Source organism: Sceloporus occidentalis, unplaced genomic scaffold (genome assembly GCF_023333645.1).
Source record: "Sceloporus occidentalis isolate IW3139 unplaced genomic scaffold, rSceOcc1.0.p SCAF_170, whole genome shotgun sequence".
NCBI classification, from domain to species: domain Eukaryota; kingdom Metazoa; phylum Chordata; class Lepidosauria; order Squamata; family Phrynosomatidae; genus Sceloporus; species Sceloporus occidentalis.
Window position 1 is genome coordinate 799,565 of NW_028317150.1, and position 27,902 is coordinate 827,466.

The window sequence follows — 27,902 nt, forward strand, 5'->3', positions numbered from 1 at the left end:
TAAGTTATATATTGTTTTTTTCAGGACAAGATGGGCTTTCTTCAGATACCATTATTTTGATCGTATCATCTTATTTACTATAAAAAAAATTAAAAAAACATGGTGAAAAATTGAAAAAAAAAACATTTTATGACTTTTATTTGAAAAATCTTTTACTCACCTAAAAAAGCAAGTAAAAAAAACTAGCTAAATAGATTCTACTACTTGTCCTGAGTTTAGAAATACCCAATGTTTTTATGTTTTTTTGCTGTTTTTTGTAAGTTATAGGGCAATACGTACAAGCAGCATTTTATGATTTCCAAATCTTTTTTAACAAATCTGGTCAGTCTGCCTCCATCTCCTCTTTGGAATATCTTTGAAGCCGGTTAACTCAATTTAACCCATTCAAACCATATATTTTTGAAAACTAGACACCCCGGGGTATTCCAAATGCTGTTATTTTAACCCTTTCCATGCACCAATTATAGAACTACACTTTGTCAAACTTTATAATAGTAATTTTTTTTATTTTTTTTTCACACAAATTGTACTTTAGTTATAGATATACAGGTCCTGGTATATGTCACTGTCAAACAACCCCCCAATATGTGTTCAGGAACATCTCCTGAGTACAGCGATACCCCACATGCATGGGTTTGTCAGATTGTTTGGCTGGTAAAAGGCTACTTTTGGGGAATGCGTAATCCAGGTGGTCATTTGGTCATTCTGCCTCCATCTCCTCTTTGGAATATCTTTGAAGCGGGTTAACTCAATTTAACCCATTCAAACCATATATTTTTGAAAACTAGACACCCCAGGGTATTCCAAATGCTGTTATTTTAACCCTTTCCATGCACCAATTATAGAACTACACTTTGTCAAACTTTGTAATAGTAATTTTTTTTATTTTTTTTTTCACACAAATTGTACTTTAGTTATAGATATACAGGTTCTGGTATATGTCACTGTCAAACAACACCCCAATGTGTGTTCAGGAACATCTCCTGAGTGCAGTGATACCCGACATGCATGGGTTTGTCGGGTTGTTTGAGATTTAAAATGCCACATTTGGGAAGTGCACTTTTTTTCTCCATTTTGGTCAGTCTGTACCTATGCCCTATCTTTGAGCTCGGCCACTCCAATTTACCCCATCAGCCATTTTTTTTATATATTAGACACCCCTTGGGTATTTAAAGTGCTTTTATTTTAACTCTTTGTTGAGATTTTTGAGAAATTTTAGCACTTGCTCAAAATAATAAACTTTATTTTTTTTATTTTATTTTATTTTTTTAATACTTTTTTTATATTTTTTTACACATTTTGCTGGTACTGGATGGTTCATCAAGTGACATCACTGCATAATTATTTTTAAATGTTAGCACATTTTTTTTATTTTTTTTTCCATTTTTTATTTTACTAATCACATAGTGATTAGAAAGCTGGGTTCCATTGACTTGCTTGGTTGAATGCAGTACCTGTATTCAACCTGCAAGTGGAGCCAGAGTTCTCTAGAGGGTCTGGAGACCATCTAGCGAACTCTTTCTTCTTTATTGTTTTTTTTCCCGGGCCGCCGCCATCTTGTTGATGGCGAAGATCACCGGCAGCTGCGGCTGTGACCGCTCTCCGGAGCGGTCACAGCCCATCCAAAGGTAAGTGTTTGGTGTCGCTGGATGCCTCCTGATCGAGGCATTCCAGCGACACCATTTAAGTTTAGGAGGCGATCGTTTTAAAACGGGCGTCCGCCGCCATACAATGCCCCATCGAGGCATTACAGTAACGCCGTTTAAGCGAAGAAAGTGATCGTTGATCACTTTCTAAGCTTATTTAATTTTTTGACGGTTCAGGACCGTCAAAGGTCATTTAGTGACCTTCTTGTCATGACGGTCCTGAACCGGCAAAGGTCGCGAAGGGGTTAAATAGCCAGAAGGGGTTGGCTGTGTGGCTGAGGCACAGGAGGGACAGGAGTGTAGCCATGGCAACCCAGCCAGGCTGTATTAGCTTCCAGCAATGCAGCAGGAAAGCAGCTAGGCCATAACACTGTGTGCAGTGTTTTGTAATAGTTATCCTCGACCCCCACATTTTTGCAGGTGGAAATGCCTCCAAGTCATGCAAAGTCTTTTGGTCGTCTTGCATGAACCGTACGTTTGAGATCTCTTCAGAGTGGCTCGATGATATTAAGGTCAGGAGACTGCGATGGCCACTCCAGAACCTTCACCTTTTTTGTGTGTAACCACTGGAGGGTCAACTTGGCCTTGTGCATTGGGTTATTGCCGTGCTGGAAAGTCCAAGAGTGTCTTATATGAATTTCTCCTGAGGTTACCTGTGGGTTTTTCTTTCCCGAACCTGTTCTTTTGACTGTTGTGGCTAAAATCTTTCTTAGTCTACCTGACCCAGGCTTGGTATCAAGAGATCTCTGGATTTTCCACTTCTTAATAAGTGCTCGTGCTTAGCGATAATTTCTTCCTCTCCTATTTAGTGTACCCATACAAGTTATATTGGTTTTTTTCAGGCAAGAAGTGTTTTCTTTAGATACCATTTTTGATCATATCATCTAATTTCCTATAAAAAAAAATATATAAAATATGATAACTTGAAAAAGGGAATTTTTTTTATTTTTATTTGAAAAATCATGTACTCATCTACACGAGCTAATGAAAAAACCTGCTAAAAAGATTCTATTATTTGTCCCAAGTAGATCGCAGATGACTTTCTACACTTGTTTAATGCCAGGCACGTCATTGGTTGTTAAGTGACTGCTTTTCCGTGACCTGCCTGCTAGGGGCTGGATAATGGGCTGGTCCAAAGGAGAGTAGCGTGGTAACTCTGACAGGCTGTTAATTAGCCCCCAGCTGAGTAAGTCTGGTCGTGAGCAGAAAAGCAGCAAGACCATAACACTCTCACCCAACAATTACCTACAAGTCCTACATAGCACCCAAACTCTCCTATTGAAGGAGTATATTTGCAGTGGTTCCTTTCTTTGTAGTTTACACATGCAGCAGCTTTTGTACCATAGTTCCTTCTTTTCAGTGTACTGTAACTACAATTTGATATTAAAGTTTAAATATTTAAATTAACATGCATTTCTATTAAGCTACTATTGCTTTTTCATCATCCCTCAAAGATGTCAAGCAGTTTTTGAGGCATTAAGTGGTTAAATTCAGTCACAAAGTTCATGACCTGAATACTGTAACCAGAAATCCAGCTGGCTCCTTCACTTTCAACACTTGCTAATCAATTACATATCATAATACTGAGGCGCTAACCACATTCTTGCCACCATTCAAGAACAGTAATTATGCCTGAAAATGTAAATCAAGTATTTGCATGCTGACAGCTGATGACATGCTCTTGAGCTTGAGTAAATGTTACCTGCACTGTAAAGACCCTGAATATATGGTCTTTACAGGCTTTTGCAGCTGTCAGCAGGTTGACTTGTATTGCAGCTAACACCTGGAGTAAGCATTAAGAATTGTTTTCATGTCAACATGTATGTAAAATGAGGACTTGCAGGTGCTGTGTCTCAGAATGTAGTTTGATACTAGTATATATTCAAAAATTGTATTGTCTTTTCAATAACTTCTAGTTGGCAACAACATTGCTGCGGCCTACTGTCCAAAGAGAGACTTAATAATAAAAAAAAAGTCACTAAAATTATTAAAGTTTGTCTACATATATATATATATCGGACTTTGTATTTGGCTTATTCCTTCCATCTGGTGCTACCCTGCTCTACGCTCCCTACCTTTCCAGCAAGCACCCCGACAGAATAACTAAGCCCATGGAGCCTGCAGGAGTGGCCGAAGCCATTCAAGCTTTGACCCAGCAACTTGTTACGCTGACACAGACTGTTCAGGGTGTACAGGATCAGCAACACCAGCTTCAGACTCAAGTCCAAGCGCTGCAAGCGGTCCCTCCTATGGGGGTTCCACCGCCTCCCCCGATTCCTTATCAGGGTCTCCATGACGAGGGGGCGGCCGCTGCACCAGAGCCACAGGTCAAGCTACCCGAATGATTTGACGGAGACCGTACACGATATCAATCTTTTATCACGCCCTGTGAACTCCTCTTCACGGCTATCTCCTTGTTGACAGACGGCCCTATGACATGGGCACACCACCTCCTACATGTAAACCACCCGGCTCTAGCCACATGGCAAGCCTTTCGTCGGGCTATGGACGCTTTGTACGACGATCCCCATAGAATGGCTTCAGCAGAAACCACTTTGCGTGCCCTGAAGCAAGGACGTCGACCTGTTGAGGACTATACTGCAGAATTCCGGCGGGTTGCAGTTGAAACTGCATGGAATGAACCTGCTTTATTGCATCAATTCCGCCTAGGCCTGTCTGACACACTCAAGGATGAGCTAGCTCGGGTAAGGGTTCCCGGCACCCTGGAAGAAGTTATCTTCCTCGTCACCCAAATGGACCGACGTCTTCGGGAACGACGACTGGAACATGCCACTCCTTCCACACCTTTCTTGCGCTCCCCAGTGCCTACTCGCACTCCTGACAACCCACCACAACTTCCAGCCGAGGAACCCATGCAAATCGGGATGACTTGAGGACCTCTCTCCGCCGCTGAGAAAAATAGAAGACGCTAAGCCAATTTGTGTCTCTACTGTGGTGGTGCGGGCCATATCGTGCACAACTGCCCTGAACTAGCCTCCCGAGGTAAGCCACCTACTTACTTGGCGTCAACGCTTTTGGGAAATAACGCTCCTCACCTATCTCTCCCTGTTTTCCTGCAGTGGGGAGATAAAAAGATTGCTTTAACCGCTATTATCGACTCGGGTGCCAGCGAATGCTTTATTGACCTGTCTTTGGCAGACTCCCTCTGCATACCCACGCAAGTCAAGCACCATCCACTGACGATTCAACTCGTGGCCGGGAGCAACATTCAATCGGGACCTGTCATCAAAGAGACTGTGTCTATCTCGTTGATATCTGGTGTCAAACACTGTGAAACAATAAAGTTTAACTTAGTCAAATCACGTTTGTTTCCTCTGATCCTGGGTTTACCGTGGCTCCGCCTCCATGATCCTCTCATACGATGGGCGACCGGTACTATCTCGTTTACATCTCGCTATTGTCGCCATCAGTGTATATCTAACTCCGTTTTGGGTGTTCGATAAAAAGGAGGCCGAGCACTTAACCCCACTTCGACCCTATGACTGCCCTATAGACTTGCAACCCGGAGCGGCCATACCGTTCGGTCGCATTTTTCCGCTATCAGAACCTGAACTGGTGGTGTTCAAGGACTATCTGGATGACAGTTTAAAGAAGGGCTTTATCAGGCCTTCAACATCCCCAGCCGGCGCCGGGATATTCTTTGTTGGGAAGAAGGATGGAGGTCTAAGACCTTGCGTGGACTATAGAGAAATCAACAAGATAACGATAAAGAATAAATATCCTCTTCCTCTAATCCCTGAATTGATGGATCGGCTACGTGAGGCTCGTATCTTCTCCAAACTTGATCTACTGGGGGCGTCCGGACTCGATATGGCCACTTTGAGTATCGGGTAATGCCATTCGGGTTATGCAACGCACCAGCTACTTTTCAACATTTTTTGAATGATGTGTTCAGGGACATGCTCGACAGATTCGTGGTCATCTACTTAGACGATATACTGATCTACTCACCCACCTTGGCGGAACACAGACAACACGTGATTCAAGTGCTAACACGTCTCCAACAACATCGACTATATGCAAAGTGGGAGAAGTGTGTATTCGAAACTACAAAAGTGGAATTTCTGGGCTACATCATCACGCCGGGGAGGATAGAGATGGACCCCAGGAAAATCTCAACCATACTACAATGGCCTGTACCAACTTCAGTTAAGGCAGTCCAACGGTTCCTAGGGTTCGCCAACTTCTACCGGCGCTTCATCAAAGGCTTTTCCCGAATCATGCAACCTGTCACATGCCTAACCAAGAAGGATGCTCGCTTCGCATGGACCCCACAAGCCCAACAGACCTTCGATGAGTTGAAAAGGAGGTTCACTGAAGCACCCATCCTCGTCCTTCCAGATCCCCGCAAAGCCTACTTCCTGGAGGTTGATGCCTCAGAAACAGCGGTAGGTGCCGTGCTTTCACAGCGTCACGGAGAGCAGAGCCTCCTCCACCCAGTTTCTTTCTTCTCCAGACGTCTCAGTCCTGCTGAACGGACTACGGTGTCGGAGATCGGGAGCTGCTAGCCATTTTACTTGCTTTACAGGAATGGCGACATCTTCTGGAAGGGGACGATCATCCTATCATGGTGTTTACCGATCACCGCAACCTGGAGTATCTACGGTCGGCACGCCGCTTGTGTCCCAGACAAGCACAGTGGGCCCTCTACTTCACTCGTTTTCAACTCCACATCACCTATCGCCCGGGGGATCAAAATAAAAAGGCCAATGCTCTTTCCCGTCTCCATGATCCCGTCGAAGAGGGTCCCTCACCTACTCACACCATTCTTCAGCCTGGTCATTTTTTAGCCACGCAAGGCTCCATCCTCACCCAAATCCGTGAAAACAGTCGGGATCCCGAACAAACCACTGGTCATCCCCCTCTGCGTTGCGAACATGGACTCTTATATAAGGACAAACTCCTTTTTGTGCCCACCAAAGCTAGAACCGTTGTCCTTCATTCTGTACATGACCATCCCTTAGCTGGGCATGGAGGCGTCAAAAGCACCTTAAAATTGGCCCAACGCACCTATTGGTGGCCAAACATGGGGCGAGACGTACAGCTATACGTACAATCATGCGATACCTGTGCCCGTTCTAAAGGGAATACCACGAAACCCGCTGGACTGTTACAACCTTTACCCATTCCTGAACAACCTTGGTCCGATGTGACTGTAGACTTCATCGTCGACTTACCCTTGTCTCACTATTACGACACCATCATGGTGGTAGTTGACCGGCTCACCAAGATGGCCCACTTTGTCCCCACATCCGGAACACCCACGGCCTCCACTACCGCTGAGCTCTTCATTAACGCTATTTTTCGTCTTCATGGGATTCCACGTTCTATTCTCTCCGATAGGGGGTCCAGTTCACATCTCGCTTCTGGAACGCCTTCTGTAATGGACTACGTATCGACCGTCGTTTATCCACCGCATACCATCCGCATACCAATGGTCAAACCGAGAGGACAAACCAAATACTGGAGACCTACCTTCGTTGTTATATCAACTCCGTTCAAGACGACTGTTCCCCAATGCTACCTCTGGCTGAGTTTTGCTACAACAGCCGCCATCAACGATCCATTGGGATGTCTCCTTTCAAAGTCAACTATGGATACGAGCTCAAGTTGCATCCTGACTTACCTGCCTCTCAAACCGTTCCGTCTGTTGCTGAACGTATATTCCTCATTCACCAAGGACTGAACACCCTTAAATCACATCACTCCCGAGCCCAAAAGGAATACAAGAGATATGCTGATCGCAGACATAGACCCGCTCCTTGTTAACAAGTCGGGGACAAAGTTTGGCTCTCTACAGCCAACCTTAAATTACCCGGTCCTGCGAGGAAACTGAACCCCAAATACGTTGGACCATTTTCCATCACCTCCTTAATCGGCCCAGTGGCAGTTCGCCTTGACCTTCCTCCGTCTTGACCTTCCTCCGTCTTGGCGTGTACACCCTACATTTCACGTGTCCCTCCTCAAGAAATGGTACCCAAGCTCGGAAGCATCAACTCACGTTACTCCTTCTCCCGTCCCAGTTGCTGATGCTGAGGAATACGAGGTAGCTCAAATCCTTGACTCTCGGATTCGTTATGGTCGCCTCGAGTACTTAATCCATTGGAAAGGCTATGGTCCAGAGGAACGATCCTGGGAACCCTTGTCCAACATCCACGCTCCTGCCAAACTACGAGCTTTCCATCGGGCCCATCCTGGCCGTCCAGCACCATGTCGCGCCCGGAGGTCGCGTCTAAGGGGGGGGATCTGTCAGGCCCCCAGCCCCTCATCATACCCCTTACCGGGGTCTTCGGCTGGACGCCGTGCTCCGCTGCGGGGCGGACTTTGCCTCGTCCTCCGGTGTCTCCTGTGCCGGCAACCACGCGGCAGATCATCCGGCCATCACAGCCGCCTGCGGCAGTTGCTGCGAGGCGCGCCCCCACGCCGTTGCGGCCGCGCAGGGCAATTACAGCAAGGCGCACTCCCGCACGATCCCAATCTCATGCACGGTAGTGCAGGGCAGACAGAGTTAACCCCTAATTAACCCCCATGGTGGGTAATACTTATGCTCTCGGGTGTAGGTGGTCACACCTGTGAGTCAGTGGGAGGAACCTGGCCTGTAGAATATAAAAAAACAGCTCACCCTTCAGTCTGAGCTTAGTTATTGAGCTTCTACTGCCTTGTGTTCTGCTCTGTGCGATTTCCCCATTTATCCTGCCTTTTGTGTTTGACCTCCTGGTATTCGACTTCGGCTTGTTTCCCGTTATTGCTCCTTCGCTGCCTGCCCTGACCCGGACTTTTCACTCGGACTTTGTATTTGGCTTATTCCTTCCATCTGGTGCTACCCTGCTCTACGCTTCCTACCTTTCCAGCAAGCACCCCGACAATGTGCTACTTGTTATGTCCAATTTAGCCATTGTACAGCACTATTGGGTATGACGTTGGTAAATAAATCAAATAATTATTTTCTGCAAATTATATATAAAGGTATAAGCATTGGTAGACAATGTGGAAAGTCTCAACACAAACCTTATCCACCCATACATTCACTTACCTCTTATTGGAATCACTGATTGTGAACATATGCAAGTAGGAAAAGCAAAATGATTTAACTAGCGTTACATTGCAGGAAAGTGAAAGGAGGAAACATAGATGTACATCCGAGCGAAAAAGCGCTTGTGGTTCACTACGAAGTTGAAGCCACCATCCTTGGAGAGATGGGAGATCCCATGCTTGGTGAGCGTAAGGGGTGCCAAAAAATGTAAGTAAAATGTGGCCACCAAGACCAATCTAATGTGTTTTTGCCTTATTATAAGTTACATTATAACGATTATATAACTATTGACATTTTTTGTCATAGTGTTTAATCATATTTGTTCCTATCCAGCAGTGCTACAAACATTTTGTCAAGAATTGCGTGGCCCTCCCTAGATCAAGGTTATCTCTTCTCTTTCCAGCTCACAGTTCTCTGTTGTATTGGGGACTTTTGCATATTACCGTTTCCTTCCTTAGTCATATATGGATGGGAAAGGCCAAAATCTTCCCAATGTCCTCTTTTGAGAAAAACAAATGAAAGTGAATTGCTTACAAAAAAAATTAAGTTCATGTATTGAACATTTGGTATTTTCTTGTAATTGAATGACTATAATATCATAGTAAGACCAGTATCCCAAGGATGTGTACTACAGTACAGTTCTCTGCCAGATGCATTTATGCCTGAAAGGGGCACTGAAATTTTCATAGTACAGGAAGAAAGAGTTTTTGCCTCTTCTTCTTGATGATTCATTTTCTGGCCTATAGAGTAGGTCTCAAAAGTTTAGCAGTGGACTTTCGCAGCTGTATCCATTTACGTTAATAGCTCCAATGAGCATCTTGTTTTCTTATGACACATAGTCAGTTCAGTGAGTTACGCATGCAGGACCAACACAACCCTTCTTGTAAAAGAAACACAACAGTGTTCATCTGTTATAATGAATAGCAAAGTGAGGTACTTGAAATCCCAACATTCCTGCTTTCTCTAGAGAATAATTTAAAATCTTCAATTTTTTTGATAATCACATACACAACATTATGTTCATTCTGCTGTCTCCCTGAGAGAGTTGGTCCAACAATTGTTTGAAATGTAAATTGTTTTCTGATATCTGATTACTTATTTTAGTGAATTACTGAAAAATAATTTGTGTGAAGTGAGGTTTCTGATCAGACTGTTCTTCTAAGCATTAGTCCTAAAGGCCTTACTTTTACACTGAAGTGTGATTACAGTGGAGGGGAGAATACTGCTGATCAGTCACTGACTGAGCAGCAGGTTTTCCCAAAGCAGAAATAAACCACTGGATCTCACCCTATGAGTAGAGAGCCAACGGCTTAGCGTACCTGATGGTAACCACTTTAGAAATAAAGGAACGAGTATGTGTGATTAAGGGAATGTTATGAGTATGTGAATGAGTGTGTGTGTGATAGCATGGATGGATGTGTGTGTGTGTGTGGGGGGGGAATAGCATGGCATAGGGAGGCTGTAATCACACTCCTATCATGCCCAGGTTCCAGCATGTACTGGCTGCCTGGGCAGTGTGATTACTGTTAGCAATTATGTGTGTATATTTATATATTTATATATATATATTGGTGCATCCCTAGTTTTTATGGCTATCTCGTCATGCATGATCCATATTGTATGTTTTAAGCTTTTAGATCATTTTTATCTTAATACTAGTTGTCATCCGATTTTGTTTTTATTAACCTATACTTTTATGTTAATTTGATATGTAGTATCCGTCTGAAAAGCCTCAATGCCAACACGGACATTTCTTCTTTAGCACGGAAGGTAGTAGAAGAATGTAAACTCATCCATCCATCTAAGTTGGCAGAGGTGGAGCAGCTGCTTTACTATCTTCAGAACAGGCGTGATGAACTGTCTGGTAAAGGTAAAAAAAAAACAAAAAAAAACTTTGAGACATCCATCTGAGTTTTTTTAATAAGGTCTACATTTTCTAAAAAGAAATCTAAGAGCTGTAAAACTTTTGGATTTTTATTAGATTTGATATATAAAAAGCATTCTATAGTTTTTAATAAATGTTACGCACAGTGTTTTAATACTACTTTAAAATACTAATGCCCTTGTACAATCTTTTTTCATTTTTATTTTAGTGTGATATACTGTCATTGTATCCTTTTAGTTAAAACCATATGGGAAACCTTGCAGGTTTAAATATCTGAATAAAAAACATGCTATTGTGGGTTTTTTTTTTATATTCTCTGCTTTTTAATTCCAATATCTGTGTGTTCTACTATTTTCATTCCCCTCCAAACAACACACTCAAATGCAAAGTATTTCTTTGTTAAGCCCTAGCTTGTTTTCAAGGCTTTTTTACCACTTCACACAAGCTTAATATAAGCCAGTGTTTCATTTCCTGTTTAATATCACTCAATGACTATGTGACTAAGCATCTCCTTCTAAGTAGGTCTAAAAGTCAATAGTGGGTTAAAACAACATTTTTTGTGAGATGAGTTTGAAAGAAAACAATGTAATGTCATTCTCGATCAGAGACAATAAAGTAGAGTAAAAACACATGCACTGTACAGAATATCATACTACAATAAGCACTTCTATAGTTTAAGCCCATTTTTTAACCAAGGTTTGATTTTTTTTAACCACTAGATGTAAATGCTAGCATGACAAATAACAGACCCATGGCTACACCCATCCGATCTTCTGAAAAAGTAGGCATTCATGCATTTTAAAAAATACCGTTATAAGATGACCCTCATTATAACACGACCCCCCAAAATCTGAATATTAATTTAGGGAAAAAAAGAAGCCTGAATATAAGACGACTCTATAGGAAGATTTGTTTACTAGTAACTATTAATTCATGCAAACATTTTTTTCATATTTAATAAAAGCTATGATTGAGATTTTTTTAAATTTCCTTTTATTTGCCAATCTGCCCCCAGGCTTGCCACTCTGCCCCCAGAAATGCCTTATAACCCCTATATACCACTCTGCCTCCCTGATATGCCTTATACCCTCCTATATGCCATTCTGCCCCATGATATGCCTTTTAACCCCCTAAATGCCACTCTGCCTCCAGAAATGTAGTTTGTACTTAGTACATAGCTGCACATAATTGCCTGTTTATTGCATTATATGTTTTAAACGTCTTGGCCGCATAAGTCAGAGTATACATTTTCAAGTTTTAACACATACATTTAAATAATAGGTTGAAGTGGTTAAAAGTGGCAGGAAAGTGCTTGTATTGAAATTAATAGGAACACTATCCAAATATAAGAATGAAGGCCTTAACAGAGCATTTCATGGAGCATTCACCACACTTCGCAAGCCTTTAACAATCCCCCCAAAATCTTCTTTTGAAGGAGAATATAACCATTTTAGGTAGTGCCTCATTTTGTCTGGCTTTAAATGACACAAAGTACACTTTACAGCAAAATCACATGGGTACATTCTGGGTAATTTTAATACATTTAATCATAATAAGATTAATATGCTTTTTATACAAAATGTTTCAGTAAATGTAATTTCATGTGTCTATACTATCTTTCCTTTGTCAGAAAAGAAAGAGAAAAAGTCCACTAAGCCAAAAGATCCACCACCTTTTGAAGGAATGGAGGTAACACTGATGGTGTCATATTATATTATAATTGTTTTGTAGCTTTTGTGTTTCGTAGATCCAAATGTTCTCTTGTCATGAGTTGTATGTGCAAAATAATGTGTTTTAATGTAATAATATCCACACTTTATTCCTCGTTTTTGTGCTATGCATTTTGCTAATCAAGGTTGATTACATTTATATAGAATTTTGGAGTCCAGACATTAAATTGTATGACTGTGGTTTTAAGAAACCAGGAAGAAATATATTCACAAAGAACAATATAAAATAGCCCAAGTAGTTGAGGACCAGCAGTAATATTGTAGAAGTCATAGTTATCTTGCCACTGGGATTTGTTCATTTCCATCTCTAATGACTTGGTTTGTTTTCTGAAATAAATTCACATTCAATTACTCAATACACATGTTCCACTTAATGCTTACAGATTGATGAGGTAGCTAATATTAATGACATGGATGAGTACATTGAAATGCTGTATGAAGATATTGCTGATAAGGTCCGAGGCTCAGCCCTAATCCTTCAGCTTGCACGTAACCCTGACAATTTGGAAGAATTGCTACTTAACGGTAAAGTATTTGTTTATCATCTGTATATGACACAATCTTGTACATCTGTGGGATGCATATATATATTATAATAATATAATGAAGGGGGGTCTTCTATCTCAACTTCACTGTTTATGTTTTTGACCCCCAACAGTAATGGTGTAGTATACCCAAAATACAGTTTACCAGCATACAGGGCTGGTGCAAGGATGTTTGCCACCTTTTCCACCGTTTCCTCTCTCTCTCTCTCTCTCGCTCCGTTTTCTCTCTCTCTCTCGCGCTCCGTTTCCTCCCTCTCTCTCTCCGTTTCCTCTCTCTCGCTCCGTTTCCCCCTCTCTCTCTCTCTCTCTCTCTCTCTCTCTCTCTCTCTCTCGCTCTGTTTCCTCTCTCTCTCTCTCTTGCTCTGTTTCCTCCCTCTCTTGCTCCGTTTCCTCCCTCTCTCGCTCCGTTTCCTCCCTCTCTCGCTCCGTTTCCTCCCTCTCTCGCTCCGTTTCCTCCCTCTCTCGCTCCGTTTCCTCCCTCTCTCGCTCCGTTTCCTCCCTCTCTCGCTCCGTTTCCTCCCTCTCTCGCTCCGTTTCCTCCCTCTCTCGCTCCGTTTCCTCCCTCTCTCGCTCCGTTTCCTCTCCCTCTCTCGCTCCGTTTCCTCTCCCTCTCTCGCTCCGTTTCCTCTCTCTCTCTCTCGCTCCGTTTCCTCTCTCTCTCTCTCGCTCCGTTTCCTCTCTCTCTCTCTCGCTCCGTTTCCTCTCTCTCTCTCTCGCTCCGTTTCCTCTCTCTCTCTCTCGCTCCGTTTCCTCTCTCTCTCTCTCGCTCCGTTTCCTCTCTCTCTCTCTCGCTCCGTTTCCTCTCTCTCTCTCTCGCTCCGTTTCCTCTCTCTCTCTCTCGCTCCGTTTCCTCTCTCTCTCGCTCCGTTTCCTCTCTCTCTCTCGCTCCGTTTCCTCTCTCTCTCTCTCGCTCCGTTTCCTCTCTCTCTCTCTCGCTCCGTTTCCTCTCTCTCGCTCCGTTTCCTCTCTATCGCTCTGTTTCCTCTCTCTCTCTCTCTCGCTCCGTTTCCTCTCTCTCTCTCTCTCGCTCCGTTTCCTCTCTCTCTCTCTCTCGCTCCGTTTCCTCTCTCTCTCTCTCTCGCTCCGTTTCCTCTCTTTCTCGCTCTCTCGCTCCGTTTCCTCTCTTTCTCGCTCTCTCGCTCCGTTTCCTCTCTCTCGCTCCGTTTCCTCTCTTTCGCTCAGTTTCCTCTCTCGCTGCGTTTCCTCTCTTTCGCGCTCTCTCTCTCGCTCCGTTTCCTCTCTCTCGCTCCGTTTCCTCTCTTGCTCCGTTTCCTCTCTTTCTCTCTCTCTCGCTCCGTTTCCTCTCTCTCTCTCTCTCGCTCCGTTTCCTCTCTCTCTCTCTCTCCTCTCGCTCGCTCTGTTTCCTCTCGCTCCGTTTCCTCTCGCTCCCTCTCTCTCTCGCTCAGTGTCCTCTCTCTCGCTCCGTTTCCTCTCGCTCAGTGTCCTCTCTCTCGCTCCGTTTCCTCTCTTTCTCGCTGTCTCGCTCAGTTTCCTCTCGCTCCCTCTCTCTCTCTCTCTAGCTCTGTTTCCTCTCTTTCGCTCAGTTTCCTCTCTTTCGCTCAGTTTCCTCTCTTTCGCGCGCTCTCTCTCTCTCCGCTCCGTTCCTCTCTTTCTCTCTCTCTCCGCTCCGTTCCTCTCTTTCTCTCTCTCTCGCTCCGTTTCCTCTCTTTCTCTCTCTCTCGCTCCGTTTCCTCTCTCTCTCTCTCTCGCTCCGTTTCCTCTCTCTCTCGCTCCGTTTCCTCTCTCTCTCTCTCTCTCTCTCCTCTCGCTCGCTCTGTTTCCTCTCGCTCCGTTTCCTCTCGCTCCCTCTCTCGCTCAGTGTCCTCTCTCTCGCTCCGTTTCCTCTCGCTCCCTCTCTCTCTCGCTCAGTGTCCTCTCTCTCGCTCCGTTTCCTCTCTTTCTCGCTCTCTCGCTCCGTTTCCTCTCGCTCCCTCTCTCTCTCACTCTGTTTCCTCTCGCTCTGTTTCCTCTCTTTCGCTCAGTTTCCTCTCTCGCTGCGTTTCCTCTCTTTCGCGCTCTCTCTCTCTCGCTCCGTTTCCTCTCTTTCTCGCTCTCTCGCTCCGTTTCCTCTCTTTCTCGCTGTCTCGCTCTGTTTCCTCTCTCTCGCTCTGTTTCCTCTCTCTCGCTCTGTTTCCTCTCTTTCGCTCAGTTTCCTCTCTTTCGCTCTCTCGCTCCGTTTCCTCTCTTTCGCGCGCTCTCTCTCTCTCCGCTCCGTTCCTCTCTTTCTCTCTCCGCTCCGTTCCTCTCTTTCTCTCTCTCTCCCTCTCGCTCTCGCTCTCTCTCTCTCCCTCTCGCTCTCTCTTTTTCTTTCCTCTTTTCTCTCTCTCTCACTCGCTCCGTTTCCTCTCGTTCGCTCCGTTTCCTCTCGTTCGCTCCGTTTCCTCTCGTTCGCTCCGTTTCCTCTCGCTCTCTCTCGCTCCGTTTTCTCTTTAATTCTGCCACTTCTCTTTGATCCACCTTCTCATTATCTCTCCTCTTTTTTTTCTCTTTATCGCTTCTTTCTATGTCTCTCATTTCGCTTTATCTCTCCTCTTTACCTTTTCTCTCTTTTCTGTTTACCTCTCCTCCTCTTTATCTCACATGTTTTCCTTGTCTCTCCCCTGGTTATCTCCCCTTCTTTCTCTCTACCTTGCCTCTGTCTCTTTCCCTATTTTCCTTGACCCCCCATTCCTATTATGTCTCTTCTTTTTCTGTATCTCATCTCACATTACCTCTTCTATAGGTATCACCAGCCCTGCCAGCATAGGTTGTTAAAATTCTATTATTATTCTGTTTCTATTATTAAAATTCTACCATGTATGTACTCCCCTCTCAACTGGAAAACGCAACTTTATTAAGCGTGAGGGTGCCAAATGCTAGCAGGCTTGGCAGCACCTCTGCAGACATGCAAACCATGTCAATAGATGGGTAACTTAAGACTTCCAGATTTATCCCCTGTGTTTGTGTTAGGTACAATATAAGCAGTTGCATTTTTTACATGTTTTAAAGTTCGATCCTAAATTATACAAACTGTCCATCAAACTGTCCCATCATCCCTCCTCCTCCATGATTTCATTCTTTCTTATACCTATACACACATTAGGCCTGAGTGAAACATGAGTGATATATATTATGTAGGCGTGCTCTTGTAGACATAAATGTTTTTTTTATTATAAGATCCAAACCGGGTGAAGTTCTGTTAATCTCAACCTTGTGGTATGTTCAACACTCTGGAGTTTCTTAAGTGCTTTGGCTACTTTAACCAACAGACCTGACAGAGTAACTAATGTGCAGGTCAGGGGACATCTAGGAAATAGTGATCACAATATGATGCATTATAACTTGTCCTTCAATAAGGGAACTCTTAGAGGAGCCACAAGAACTATGCACTTTAGGAGGGCAAAGTTTGATCAACTAAGAGAAGCCCTTAACACTGTAAATTGGGAAAATGTCCTCAAAAACAAGAGTACAGACGCTCAATGGGAGATTTTTAAGAATATCTTAAATTCTCACTGTGAAAGGTACATACCGTATGGGAATAAAAGAGTCAGGAACAAGAGAAAACCAATGTGGATAAATAAAAATGTAAAGGGGGCAATAAATGGCAAAAAAAAGGCATTTAAGCTACTAAAACAGGAAGGCAGTGAGGAAGCACTAAAAAGCTATCGGGAAAAAAATAAAATATGTAAAAATCAGATAAAAGCAGCAAAATTGGAGACAGAAAGACTCATTGCCAAAGAGAGTAAAACAAACCCCAAAATGTTCTTTAACTATATAAATAGTAAAAAGGTTAACAATGAAAGCGTTGGCCCCTTAAAAAGTAATGAGGGAGAAGTTATAGACGGGGATCAGGAAAAAGCTAATCTATTAAATATATTCTTCTCTGCTGTATTCACAGAGGAAAATGAAATGCCAGGTAATATACAGCAGGATGAGATAAATGCCCCAGTACATGTCGCCTGTCTAACCCAGGAAGAAGTGCAGTGCCGCCTAAAAAAAATCAAAATAGACAAATCACCAGGTCCAGATGGCATTCACCCCCGCGTTCTAAGGGAGTTAAGTAATGTAATAGACAGACCCCTATTTCTAATATTCAAGGACTCTATAGTGACAGGGTCTGTTCCCCAGGACTGGCGCATAGCAAATGTTGTGCCAATATTCAAAAAGGGGACAAAAAGTGACCCGGGGAATTATAGGCCTGTTAGTTTAACTTCTGTTGTGTGTAAACTGTTTGAGGGTTTCCTAAGAGATGCTATTTTGGAGTATCTCAATGAAAATAAGTGTATGACTCCATATCAGCATGGGTTTACAAGGGATCGGTCCTGTCAAACTAACCTGATCAGCTTTTATGAGGAGGTGAGCTCAAGACTGGATCAGGGTGAATCGCTGGATGTCGTATATCTTGATTTTTCCAAAGCATTTGATACGGTGCCACATAAAAGGCTCGTACATAAAATGAGAATGCTTGGGCTGGGGGAGAATGTGTGTATGTGGGTAAGTAACTGGCTCAGTGATAGGAAACAGAGGGTGGTTATTAATGGTACATACTCTGAGTGGGTGACTGTTGCTAGTGGGGTACCACAGGGGTCAGTTTTGGGTCCTATTCTTTTTAATATATTTATTAATGACCTTGTAGAGGGATTGCATAGTAAAGTATCAATCTTTGCAGACGATACTAAGCTCTGTAACGTGGTTAACACAATAGAGGACAGCGCACGATTACAAATGGATCTGCATAGGTTGGAGGCTTGGGCTGGGATGTGGCAGATGAGGTTCAACACAGATAAATGTAAGGTTATGCACATGGGGAAGAAAAATCCAGGCTGGGAATATGTATTAAATGGGAAAACACTGGGGACGACTGACATGGAAAAGGACTTAGGAGTTTTAGTTAACAGTAAATTTACCTGTAGCGACCAGTGTCAGGCAGCTGCTGCTAAGGCAAATAAAATCATGGGGTGCATCAAAAGGGGCATAGATGCCCACGACAAGGAAATAATTCTACCCCTGTACAAGTCACTAGTCAGACCACACATGGAATACTGTGTACAGTACTGGGCACCAGTGTACAAGAAAGATATAGTGGAGCTGGAGAGGGTTCAAAGACGGGCAACCAGAGTAATAAGGGGAATGGGAGGACTACAGTACCCAGAAAGATTATCAGAATTGGGGTTATTTAGTTTGGAAAAAAGACGGCTTAGGGGGGACTTAATAACTATGTATAAATATATAAGGGGACAGTACAGAGATCACTCCCAGGACCTATTTATACCCAGGACTGTATCTATAACAAGGGGACATCCTCTACGGCTGGAGGAAAGAAGGTTTCTACACCAGCACAGACGGGGGTTCTTTACAGTAAGAGCGGTGAGATTATGGAACTCTCTGCCAGAGGAAGTGGTGATGGTAAACTCAATAAAAGAGTTCAAAAGGAGCCTGGACGTGTTTCTTGAAAGCAATAATATTACAAGTTATGGATATTAGATTAATAGGGACAGAACGTTGATCCAGGGATTTATTCTGATTGCCATATTTGGAGTCGGGAAGGAATTTTCCCCCTGGTATGGGGCAATTGGCATCTGCTTCATAAGGGTTTTTTGCCTTCCTCTGGATCAACACAGTAGGGACACAATATGTATATAGGTTGAACTTGATGGACTTTGGTCTTTTTTCAACCTTATGAACTATGTTACTATGTTACTATGTTACTTTGCATTGAAAGCAGGATTTGTGTTGCCAAAACGCATATTGAAGTATGTCTTAACTTCCATATACGTATTTTATGCTTTATACACATTGTAACTTTAATATGGGGTCGGAACTGGGCCTGTATTTAACCGGTTTAATTTTGTTCTTACAGAGACAGCCCTGGGTGCTCTAGCCAGAGTTCTAAGAGAGGACTGGAAGCAGAGTGTGGAACTTGCCACTAATATAATTTATATATTTTTTTGCTTCTCCAGGTGAGCTTAGAATTTTTCTATTCAAACTCTGAACAGTAACACTTGGAGGCATTGATTGATTTGGGTAACCTTTGCTTTAAGTGTTAATTCAGATAATTACAATTACCGAATTTGCTCAATTATAAAATGACCCCAAAAAATCTGAATATTAATTTAGAAAAAAAAAGAAAACGCCTGAATATAAGACGACCCTATAGGAAAAAAATGTTTTACTAGTAAATGTTAATTCATGTAAGCTATGTAAACTATTTTTTTTTTTAATAAAAGCTATGATTGAGAAAATTATTTTTCTTGTTTTTATTTCCTTTTATCTTCTAACCTACCCCCCAGTTATGCACATCTGCCCCCAGGCTTGTCACTCTGCCCCAAAAATGCCTTATACCCCCTATATGCCACTGTGCCCTATGATATGCCTTTTAACCCTCTAAATGCCACTGTGCCCCATGATATGCCTTATACCCCTATATGCCACTCTGGCATATCATGGGGCAGAGTGGCATATAGGGAGGTATACGGCATATGTTCTGAAAAAAACCTTGTCTTATAATCGAGCAAATACGGTAGAATGCTGGTATTTCTATAGTATACTTACTTTCTTTTCTGGAATATATGCTTTGTTGTATCATTGGCTCTAAACCAGTGTTTAGCTATAGTATTGGATTCTCCTTAGATGTTAATTTTTTTTTTAGATTTTCATTGCTTTTCTTTGTTAATGCTAGTTTATACTGAAATGCATAAATGTATTGTTCTGAATATTGAGTAGGTATAACACAATATAAACAATGTTATTTTCCCCAAACTATAATAGTGAACCACTGTATTTAGCTTTTTTTTTACATTTTCTTTATAGTTTTTCTCAGTTTCATGGTTTGATCACACATTACAAGATTGGTGCACTCTGTATGAACATCATCGATCATGAGTTAAAAAGACATGAACTCTGGCAAGAAGAGTTATCCAAGAAAAAGAAAGCAGATATCCTTTAAGAAATATAAAAAAACGCGTATTTGCACCTGCTACTGTGTTTTTAAAGATTACCAATTGCCATTATCTACATTTGCAGATGGAATATAATATTTGAGATTGTTTGTTAAGGTTAGGTTCCTTCACCCACCAGTTTGTTTACTCAACAGTACAGGACTAATTTGGGTTAAATTATGGAGACCGCTTGATTTTTCTGCAGAGGTTAATATAAAATAGCACAGGAGGTTAGTCATTGCACTTAAATTTGTGATACTATGTGAGTTTTTTTTAATAGAAGCCTCTCAGTACAGGTGTTTTAAGCTTGGCAGACACCAAGAGACTCTGCCAAGATTTTAACCCCTCAACGACCAATATTGTGCCAGTCAAAAACGGTCAGTTAATGAACAGTGACGTGCCTGGTTTGCCTTGCAGGTTGAATACAGGTACTGCATTCAACCATGCAAGTCAATGGAACCCAGTTTTCTAATCACAATGTGATTAGTAAAATATAAAAAAAATGGGAACGATGATGCAGTGATGTCACCATCAACAGAACCATCCAGTTCCAGCAAAATGTAAAAAAAAGTCCAAAAATAATCAAGAAAAAAAAAGTTTATTATTATGAGCAAGTGTTAAAATTAGCTCTGTATCTTCCCAAAAATACTGACATAGAAAGAGTTCAAATACTAGCATTTCAAACCCAAGGGGAGTCTAAAAATAAAATTACTACCACAAAGTTTGGCAAAGACTGGTGGTAGAAAATTGTGCATGGAAAGATTTAAAATACCAGCATTTGAAATAACGGGGTGTCTACTTTTGAATCATATATGGTTTGATAGAATTTGATTTAACAAATGTAATTAGCCGGCTTCTAAGATGGCCTACTTAGGACATGGGAGCAGTAGGAAAATATGTCAAAGTTAAAAAATGCACATTTCCCAAACTACCTGACATACCCATGCGTGTGTGGGGGGTATCACAGGAGATGTTATTGAACACAAATTGGAGTGTTCTTTGACAGTGACATATACCATGAGCTCTACATTCATACCTGAAGTACAATTTGTGTGATAAGCACAAAATAAATCACTACCGCAAAGTTTGACAAAGGGTGGTAGTAGAACTAGTGCATGGAAAGGGTTAAAATACCAGCATTTGAAATAACTCGGGGTGTTATGTTTTCAAAAATATATGGTTTGATATGGGTAAATTGCATTGGCCGGCTTCAAAGATACCCAGAATAGCACATGGTTTTCAAATAACAAAACGCTACTTGTACTTATTGCCCAATAACTTGCAAAATAAAGGGAAAAAAACATAAAAGCATTGGGTATTTCAATAATAGTAGAATCTATTTATCAGGTTTTTCATTAGCTTTTTTAAAAGTGAGAATTTTTCATCATATTTTTTAATAGGAAATTAGATGATATGATCAACAAATAGTATCGGAAGTGTGTGGGAACACAAAATGGGAGAGAAGGAAATTACAGCTAAACACAAGCACCACAAAACAGCCTTGGGCACCAAGGGTACAAAAAATAAAAAAACAGCCTGGTCCTTAAGGGGTTAGTTGCAAGTGGTCATAGTTGATTATCGTTAATACTGGAATTCACTTTCTGTGCTCACCAAAGAATGATCAAATCTTAACAATCTCAAATGTTAGTGGGGGAAAAAACACATAACATTTTTAAACATAGCAGGTTTAGTTTTCTCTCAGACTTTTGAGTTTGAATACAAGCCATTTTTGTAAAATTGTCATGTAGCCCAATGCTGAATGTAAGCATTCCAATGTTAGTTGTCTTGTATTGAGGGAATAAGTTACCGGATCTGTGTGTATGCTGTTCCTATGCTTTAGTTTATTACACAACAGTACATCATTTTACTAGGGAACTTTTACTTGGTTATATCTTGGCAGGATGCACAACATGCACAAACTCCGCTGTTCTTTTCTGAAAGGAAATAATCGTTTCTCCTGAGATGTCTGTAGCTGCAGCAGGACAGATCCAGTAGAGTAGTAAAAGAGTGTTGGGATGCTGAACCTCTTTGAGCAACTCCATCTTTAAAGTGATATGATAATTTTGTGTGATGCTAACAAAAATATTCCTTGACCACATTTCTTACTTGATGAAGACCCAGATAATCAGACTGTGAAAAAAGAATATGAGAAGACATATAAAAAATACCAGGGCCTACTTGTTAAACAAGAACAGCTTCTACGAGGTATTTTTTAACTCTCATAGTAGAGCAAAATCAAATGTCCTTCGATAATTCATATTTTAGTGAATCGTGTGTTTTGTTAATGGTGGAATGTGGTCATTTGTCTGTCAGCTGTTCTGTGTATTTAAATCTATCCTCAATTAATACAGTGCATTTTTTAAGTATATTTTAATAGCTCTCAAAAACTTTAATCAAAAGTAACTCTCATTTCTCATACTCATGGGGTGTTTAATTTAAAAATGTATGGTTTGATAGGGTAAACCGAATTGGCCAAGTTCAAAAGATGTTCAAAATAGGACGTGGACTGACCAGATGTCGAAACAAAAAGAAACAACAAAATGGGCACCCCCCAAATCCAAATGTGTCCTTTTATCCCTCAAACGATCCAACCAACCAATGCATACCATACTCAATAGATGTATCTGAACACATATTGAGGTACTGTTTCTCAGTGACATGTGCCAAATTCATACCTAAAGTACAACGTGTTTGAAACAAAACACACAAACGTTATTGCCACAAACTTTGACAAAGGCTGGTGGTACAGCTCTTGCTGTAGCAAAAGCACACTGGAGTTGGTCCTGCACAATGTATAGTAAATTTAAGAACTCTCTTGCAAACACTCCTGTCATCTCTCCCTATAGTAGATAAACCCGTTTGGCTAGTGAGAGTCTATGAAGGAACTCAATTTGTTATCATTGCTATACAGAACCTGCTTAGTGTGGTGTCAAAACTGGGAAAGTCACCCAAAATATTATATGACTGACAACAATGGCAGACTCTCGGACTGCAGAGAAAGGAGGTTTGTCAGTGCTAAACTACATTACTGTATACAGCTTTGTAGTATAAGGAATGTATGAACATGTGGCTTCAAAGTCTGTCCACCGATGTTTATGTGCAGACGACAACCATTACGAAAGTAAATAAGCTTTGCTCGTAAAGGAATTCTGCTTGGTTTGCTGTTATCAAGTATTGGGCATAACTGGTCTTTTAATTTGGTCTATGGTCATTTTATTACATTTTCAGTATACCACCATATTTATCTCTTGTAGTTGCCTTATATTTATTGCTGAACCTCGCAGAGGACACTCGTACTGAATTAAAGATGAGGAACAAAAACATTGTACACATGTTGGTAAAGGCCCTGGACCGTGAAAACTTTGACCTTCTCATCCTTGTTGTGTCCTTTCTAAAGAAGCTGAGCATCTTTATGGAAAACAAGAATGATATGGTAAGCTTTCAAATGTAAAACTAAATCTGTCAATGAACAATTATTTGTGCTTACTTTACAGTGCCATTCCAAAACTGTGTAGACACTATGGTGGCTAAACTTTTTTTAATACCCTGTGTGTATAATAGACATGTATTTTAAATTTAAATTGGTTTATTTTTCTTAACTTCTGCCTAGTTGGTGAGTGCTATACTATTAATATAACAGAGGTCTCATGTATATACCTGGAATCCAGATGTCTTTTGTTCTTCTTCCATATGTTTTTCTGCCTGCTCCAACAGTTTTATTACCAAATTGAAATGAACATAATACAAGATTATCCGACAATCACTGATTTAAATCATATATGTCTTCTGGACCTTAATGAGATCTGTATTACATACATTCTTGGATATTTGCTGGCTTGGCTTTTTATTCTTCTGCACACTATAATTTAATAAAAGTAGTTTAAAAATATATATCTGGGATCTTTTGCAGCTGGATTATATTCCTGCAAACCAAATATACTTGCAAGGGTGATTTTATTATTCCTATTTGTAGCAATCAGGCTATGAGAAAAACATTAGTTAATACAATAATTCTGTGACTAGTTTCCAAAAAACAATATCAAAGTTCTGAAGATGTATGAATATCTGCTGTTAAAAAAAAAAATCCTAGTTAAAAAATCCAATTACCCCGTTCACAAAGGTGAGCAATATGGTACATCAATAAATAAAGGGATCTCTATTCTTTTACAGTGCTCAGGGATTTTTCCAACCCCTTGACGACAACTGACGTGCCAGGCACATCACGGAAAAGCAGTCAGTTAATGACAATTGACGTGCCTGACACGTCATGACTTTAAATGTAGAAAGCGACCTACCGTCGCTTTCTTCATCCAGACAGTGTTGCTGTAATGCCTTGATGTTGAGGCATTCAGCAACACAGAGATCGGCATCAGGGGCCATGTTTAACCCCTCACTGGGGCGTCATTGTATGCCATAAACTGTATGGCGGTGGACGCTCGTTGTAGAAGGGCTTAGGAGACTATCAACGATGCGCTGCATTCAACCATGCTAGTCAATGGAGCCAAGCCCAGCACAATATAAAAAAAATAAATAAGAAAAAACATGTAAAAATAATTCTCCACTGATGTCACCATCAGGGGAACATTCCAATTCCAACAAAATGTCCAAAAATCCAGTGAGTGTGTGTATGTGTATATATATATATATATATATATATATATATATATATATATATATAATTATGAGTAAGTCCTAAAATTCACAAACAATTCTCGCATGGAAATAGTTAAAATACTGGCATGTTAAATGCCCATGGGGTGTCTAGTTTTAAAAAATTTATGATTTGATGGGGTATTACAGTACCTAGGAGATGTTGCTGAACACCTTAGGATGTTGTGTGACAGTGACATATACCGTATTTGCTCGATTATAAGACAACCCCCCAAAATCTGAATTTTAATAAAAAAAAAGAAAAAGCCTGATTATAAGACGACCCTATAGGAAAAAAGTTTAATTCATGTAAACTTTTTGTTTGTTTTTATTTTCTTTTATTTGCCACTCTTCCCCCAGAAATGCCTTATACCCCCTATGTGCCACTTTGCCTCCCTGATATGCCTTTTATCCTCCTATATGCCACTCTGCCTCATGTTATGCCTTTTAACCTTTAACCACTCTGGCATATAGGGGGTTAAAAGGCATATCATGGGACAGAGTGGCATATAGGGGGTTAAAAGGCATAACATGGGGCAGAGTGGCATATAGGGGGACAGTTACACACCCAGACACTAATATACCCACTTACATACCCACTCTGACACTTACATACCCAGACCCTAATATACACTCAAGCAACTAAGAGACTTCACTCACTATGAAGCCTCAGCAGGCGCTTACGGCAGCTCCCACGGGATCACACACAATGACGCTGTGTGACCCAGCTAGGCCCCGCATCCTCCAGAAAATTACCGGATCTGCCGACGACTTTGGGACGGCACAGTGCCGCCGGGGTCCCGGTCTTTCTTCTGATCTCTCCGACCGGCTCTGCTTCCCCGGGAGTGGGCGGGCTATCCCGGCAGTGAGAAGGTACGCACATATGCAACCTCCGCTGCTGTCCGCACTTTCGCCGGCGCTCGGTGATAGACGCCGGTGGAAGTGCCAGCAGCAGTTGAGGTTATCAGACAGGAGGATCCAGGTCCCCTGCAGCGCTGCAGGGGATCTGGATCTTAGTCTCATAGTCAGACCTTTATTTGAGGTCTGATTAGAAGACGACCCCGATTAGAAGACGAGGGGTATTTTTCAGAGCATTTGCTCTGATAAAAACCTCGTCTTATAATCGAGACAATACGTTAATAGGAGCTGTAAATTCATACCTAAATGTACAACACGTGTGGAAAAAAATACACACAAAACAATACTGCTGCAAACTTTGACAAATGCTGGTGGTAAAATGTGTGCATGGTAGAAAGAGTTAAAATACCAGATTTTGAAATGCCTCTAATATATATGTTTTCTTTAAAAATCAATTTTTATTTAAAATAGCACCAAACTATAAGGGCCTTAAATCAGGTGCAACCTATAATCGGGCCAATACGGTACTTCATTGGAGTCTTTTTGAGTTGAACTTGAATTTTGTTGAGTGCATTTTTATTTTATAGTACAATACCAAGTTGAAGGTTAATTATATTAATAATGTTTATGCTTTTTGTAGGCTGAAATGGATGTCATTGAAAAATTGTCCAAGCTTGTGCCATGCGAGCACGAAGACTTGCTGAACATAACCTTGCGGCTTCTTCTAAATCTTTCTTTTGACACTGGCCTACGGAACAAAATGGTGCAAGTTGGACTTCTCCCAAAGCTTATTGTGCTCTTAGGTATTCATAATATACTTTCACTTTATTCAGTGCTTGTCTTTATCATCTTTAACTCTCATGGTGAGACATATGTTTTATATTATAGTATAAAAACCTTATATTTTCTGAAACAACAAGTAAGGTATCTGAGAACTACCTGACATTTTGGTGCAGCTTCACATAGACGTTTAACAATTTGCAGTATCACTCTGTTATGCAAAAACACAGACACAATAAATTGTTTCTAGATGTTCAGTGTGACCTAAGCATACATGTACCTGCAATCAGTCAGAAATGGGAGGTCATGATAAGTGTGGTAAGCCATTAGTCTTTAGTAGATTGAAGTTACTAAGGTGGGTCATATAACCAGGTGAAGTAGCAATGTGGGTTGGGTAAGTTGTTAAGATCATTTTAAATTTGAGCATAGCAGGCATTAGCAAGCAAGGTCTAGAAGGGAGACAAATTGCATTGGATGATTAATAAATAAGAAATATTTAGTATTTAAAGGAGAAAAAACTATTTTGGGCATAATTAATTAACTTGAAGTTTTGTCTTGTCAGTGTAATTGTTTTGGAAACATTTAACATAATACTTAAGGCCACGTGACATAATGTACTTAATCATGCAGATGCTGAGAGCAGAAAATTAGCTGTCCCAATAGAATATGCATTTGGTATTTATACCAACTGTACATTGCATATTTTACTATATGCACACTCACATGCACTTATTTTATGTTAATGTACCAACCAGCCAGGTACCATGTAATGAGAAAACACTTCAGTGGTAGTTCCGAGCATATTAGTTTGTAAATACTAGATCATGCAGCAAAGGCAAGATTATTAGTGCATTCCAAAGGATCAATTCTTAAGCTATACATTCTTGACTAAGTAGCTTTGGAGCAGTTTATATACCCATAGAGCATACATGTCTGTTACTGAAATGGTTAAAGACGCAGTATTGGTCATTTTTATTGCCTCAGTGAGTCTTTTTTTGATGCGGGTAAACAGACTATGTTTGTTTTAGGGGTTGCTGCCTATCAACTGGCAGCAGCAACAGCTGGTGTATTGCGCCTGCATGACTTTGACATGACTGTTCCTTTAAGTGATGAATGGAGGGCACCAGGCATGATAATATACAGTTCACTTTAAAAAAAAAAAGTGTTTATGAGTAGAGTAAGACCTACTGTTCAAAATTAATATAGACATGTTAAAAAATGGGCCTCAACAAAGGAGTATTTATGCAGTTATTGTACATTTGTAAGTTTGTCTGGCGCTAAGCTACCTCACAATATAATAGCGTTTGTTTTAACATCTATTACTTTGGTGTATATATACATAATATAATATATATATATATATATATATAATGCATATGTGTGCATGGATATGTAGGCTAATAAAAAGAGCACAAGTACACTGTACACACATGCTGGCATTGAATGCATTCTTTAGCATTTTTGGTTCCTAGTGACATCTGCTGTGTGAACTGAGAAGTACTCTTCTGTTGCAAATGATTAAAAGTGCTGTTCTATGTATAGAAAATATAAACTGCATATTTAAGTTATTGAAGGCCATTTTCATGCAGTAGACACATTTACCTTTACTTCTCAAATTTAAACGTTGCAATACCAATAGAAGCTATATAATGTGCAACATATTACTGCCACTGCAGAAACGTAGGACATTTAATCTCTAATTTTGCAAAGTGATGTAGTAGATAAAAGAAACAGCACTAACCAAGATAAACACAGAGTTTGTTATTATAGTTTAATAAAATATGATATTAGCATTATAACTATTACACTTAAAATATAATAAAATATGTAATTTGCT

At 41.0% G+C, this 27,902-nt stretch overlaps 1 protein-coding gene across 1 annotated transcript in view; it reads left to right on the top strand.

The window, feature by feature from the left end:
• Window positions 1-8,779: 8,779 nt before the first annotated feature.
• The window catches only part of LOC149279332 (kinesin-associated protein 3-like), a 77,946-nt gene continuing 58,823 nt past the window's right edge, over window positions 8,780-27,902 (top strand). The window contains exons 1-9 of the mRNA XM_089501314.1: window positions 8,780-8,907; window positions 10,416-10,570; window positions 12,216-12,274; window positions 12,699-12,840; window positions 18,700-18,799; window positions 19,650-19,774; window positions 21,884-21,982; window positions 23,032-23,210; window positions 25,926-26,088. Of these exons, the coding sequence (XP_089357440.1) occupies window positions 8,864-8,907; window positions 10,416-10,570; window positions 12,216-12,274; window positions 12,699-12,840; window positions 18,700-18,799; window positions 19,650-19,774; window positions 21,884-21,982; window positions 23,032-23,210; window positions 25,926-26,088 (1,066 nt within the window). The 5' untranslated portion in view covers window positions 8,780-8,863. The remainder of the gene's footprint in view (window positions 8,908-10,415; window positions 10,571-12,215; window positions 12,275-12,698; window positions 12,841-18,699; window positions 18,800-19,649; window positions 19,775-21,883; window positions 21,983-23,031; window positions 23,211-25,925; window positions 26,089-27,902) is intronic.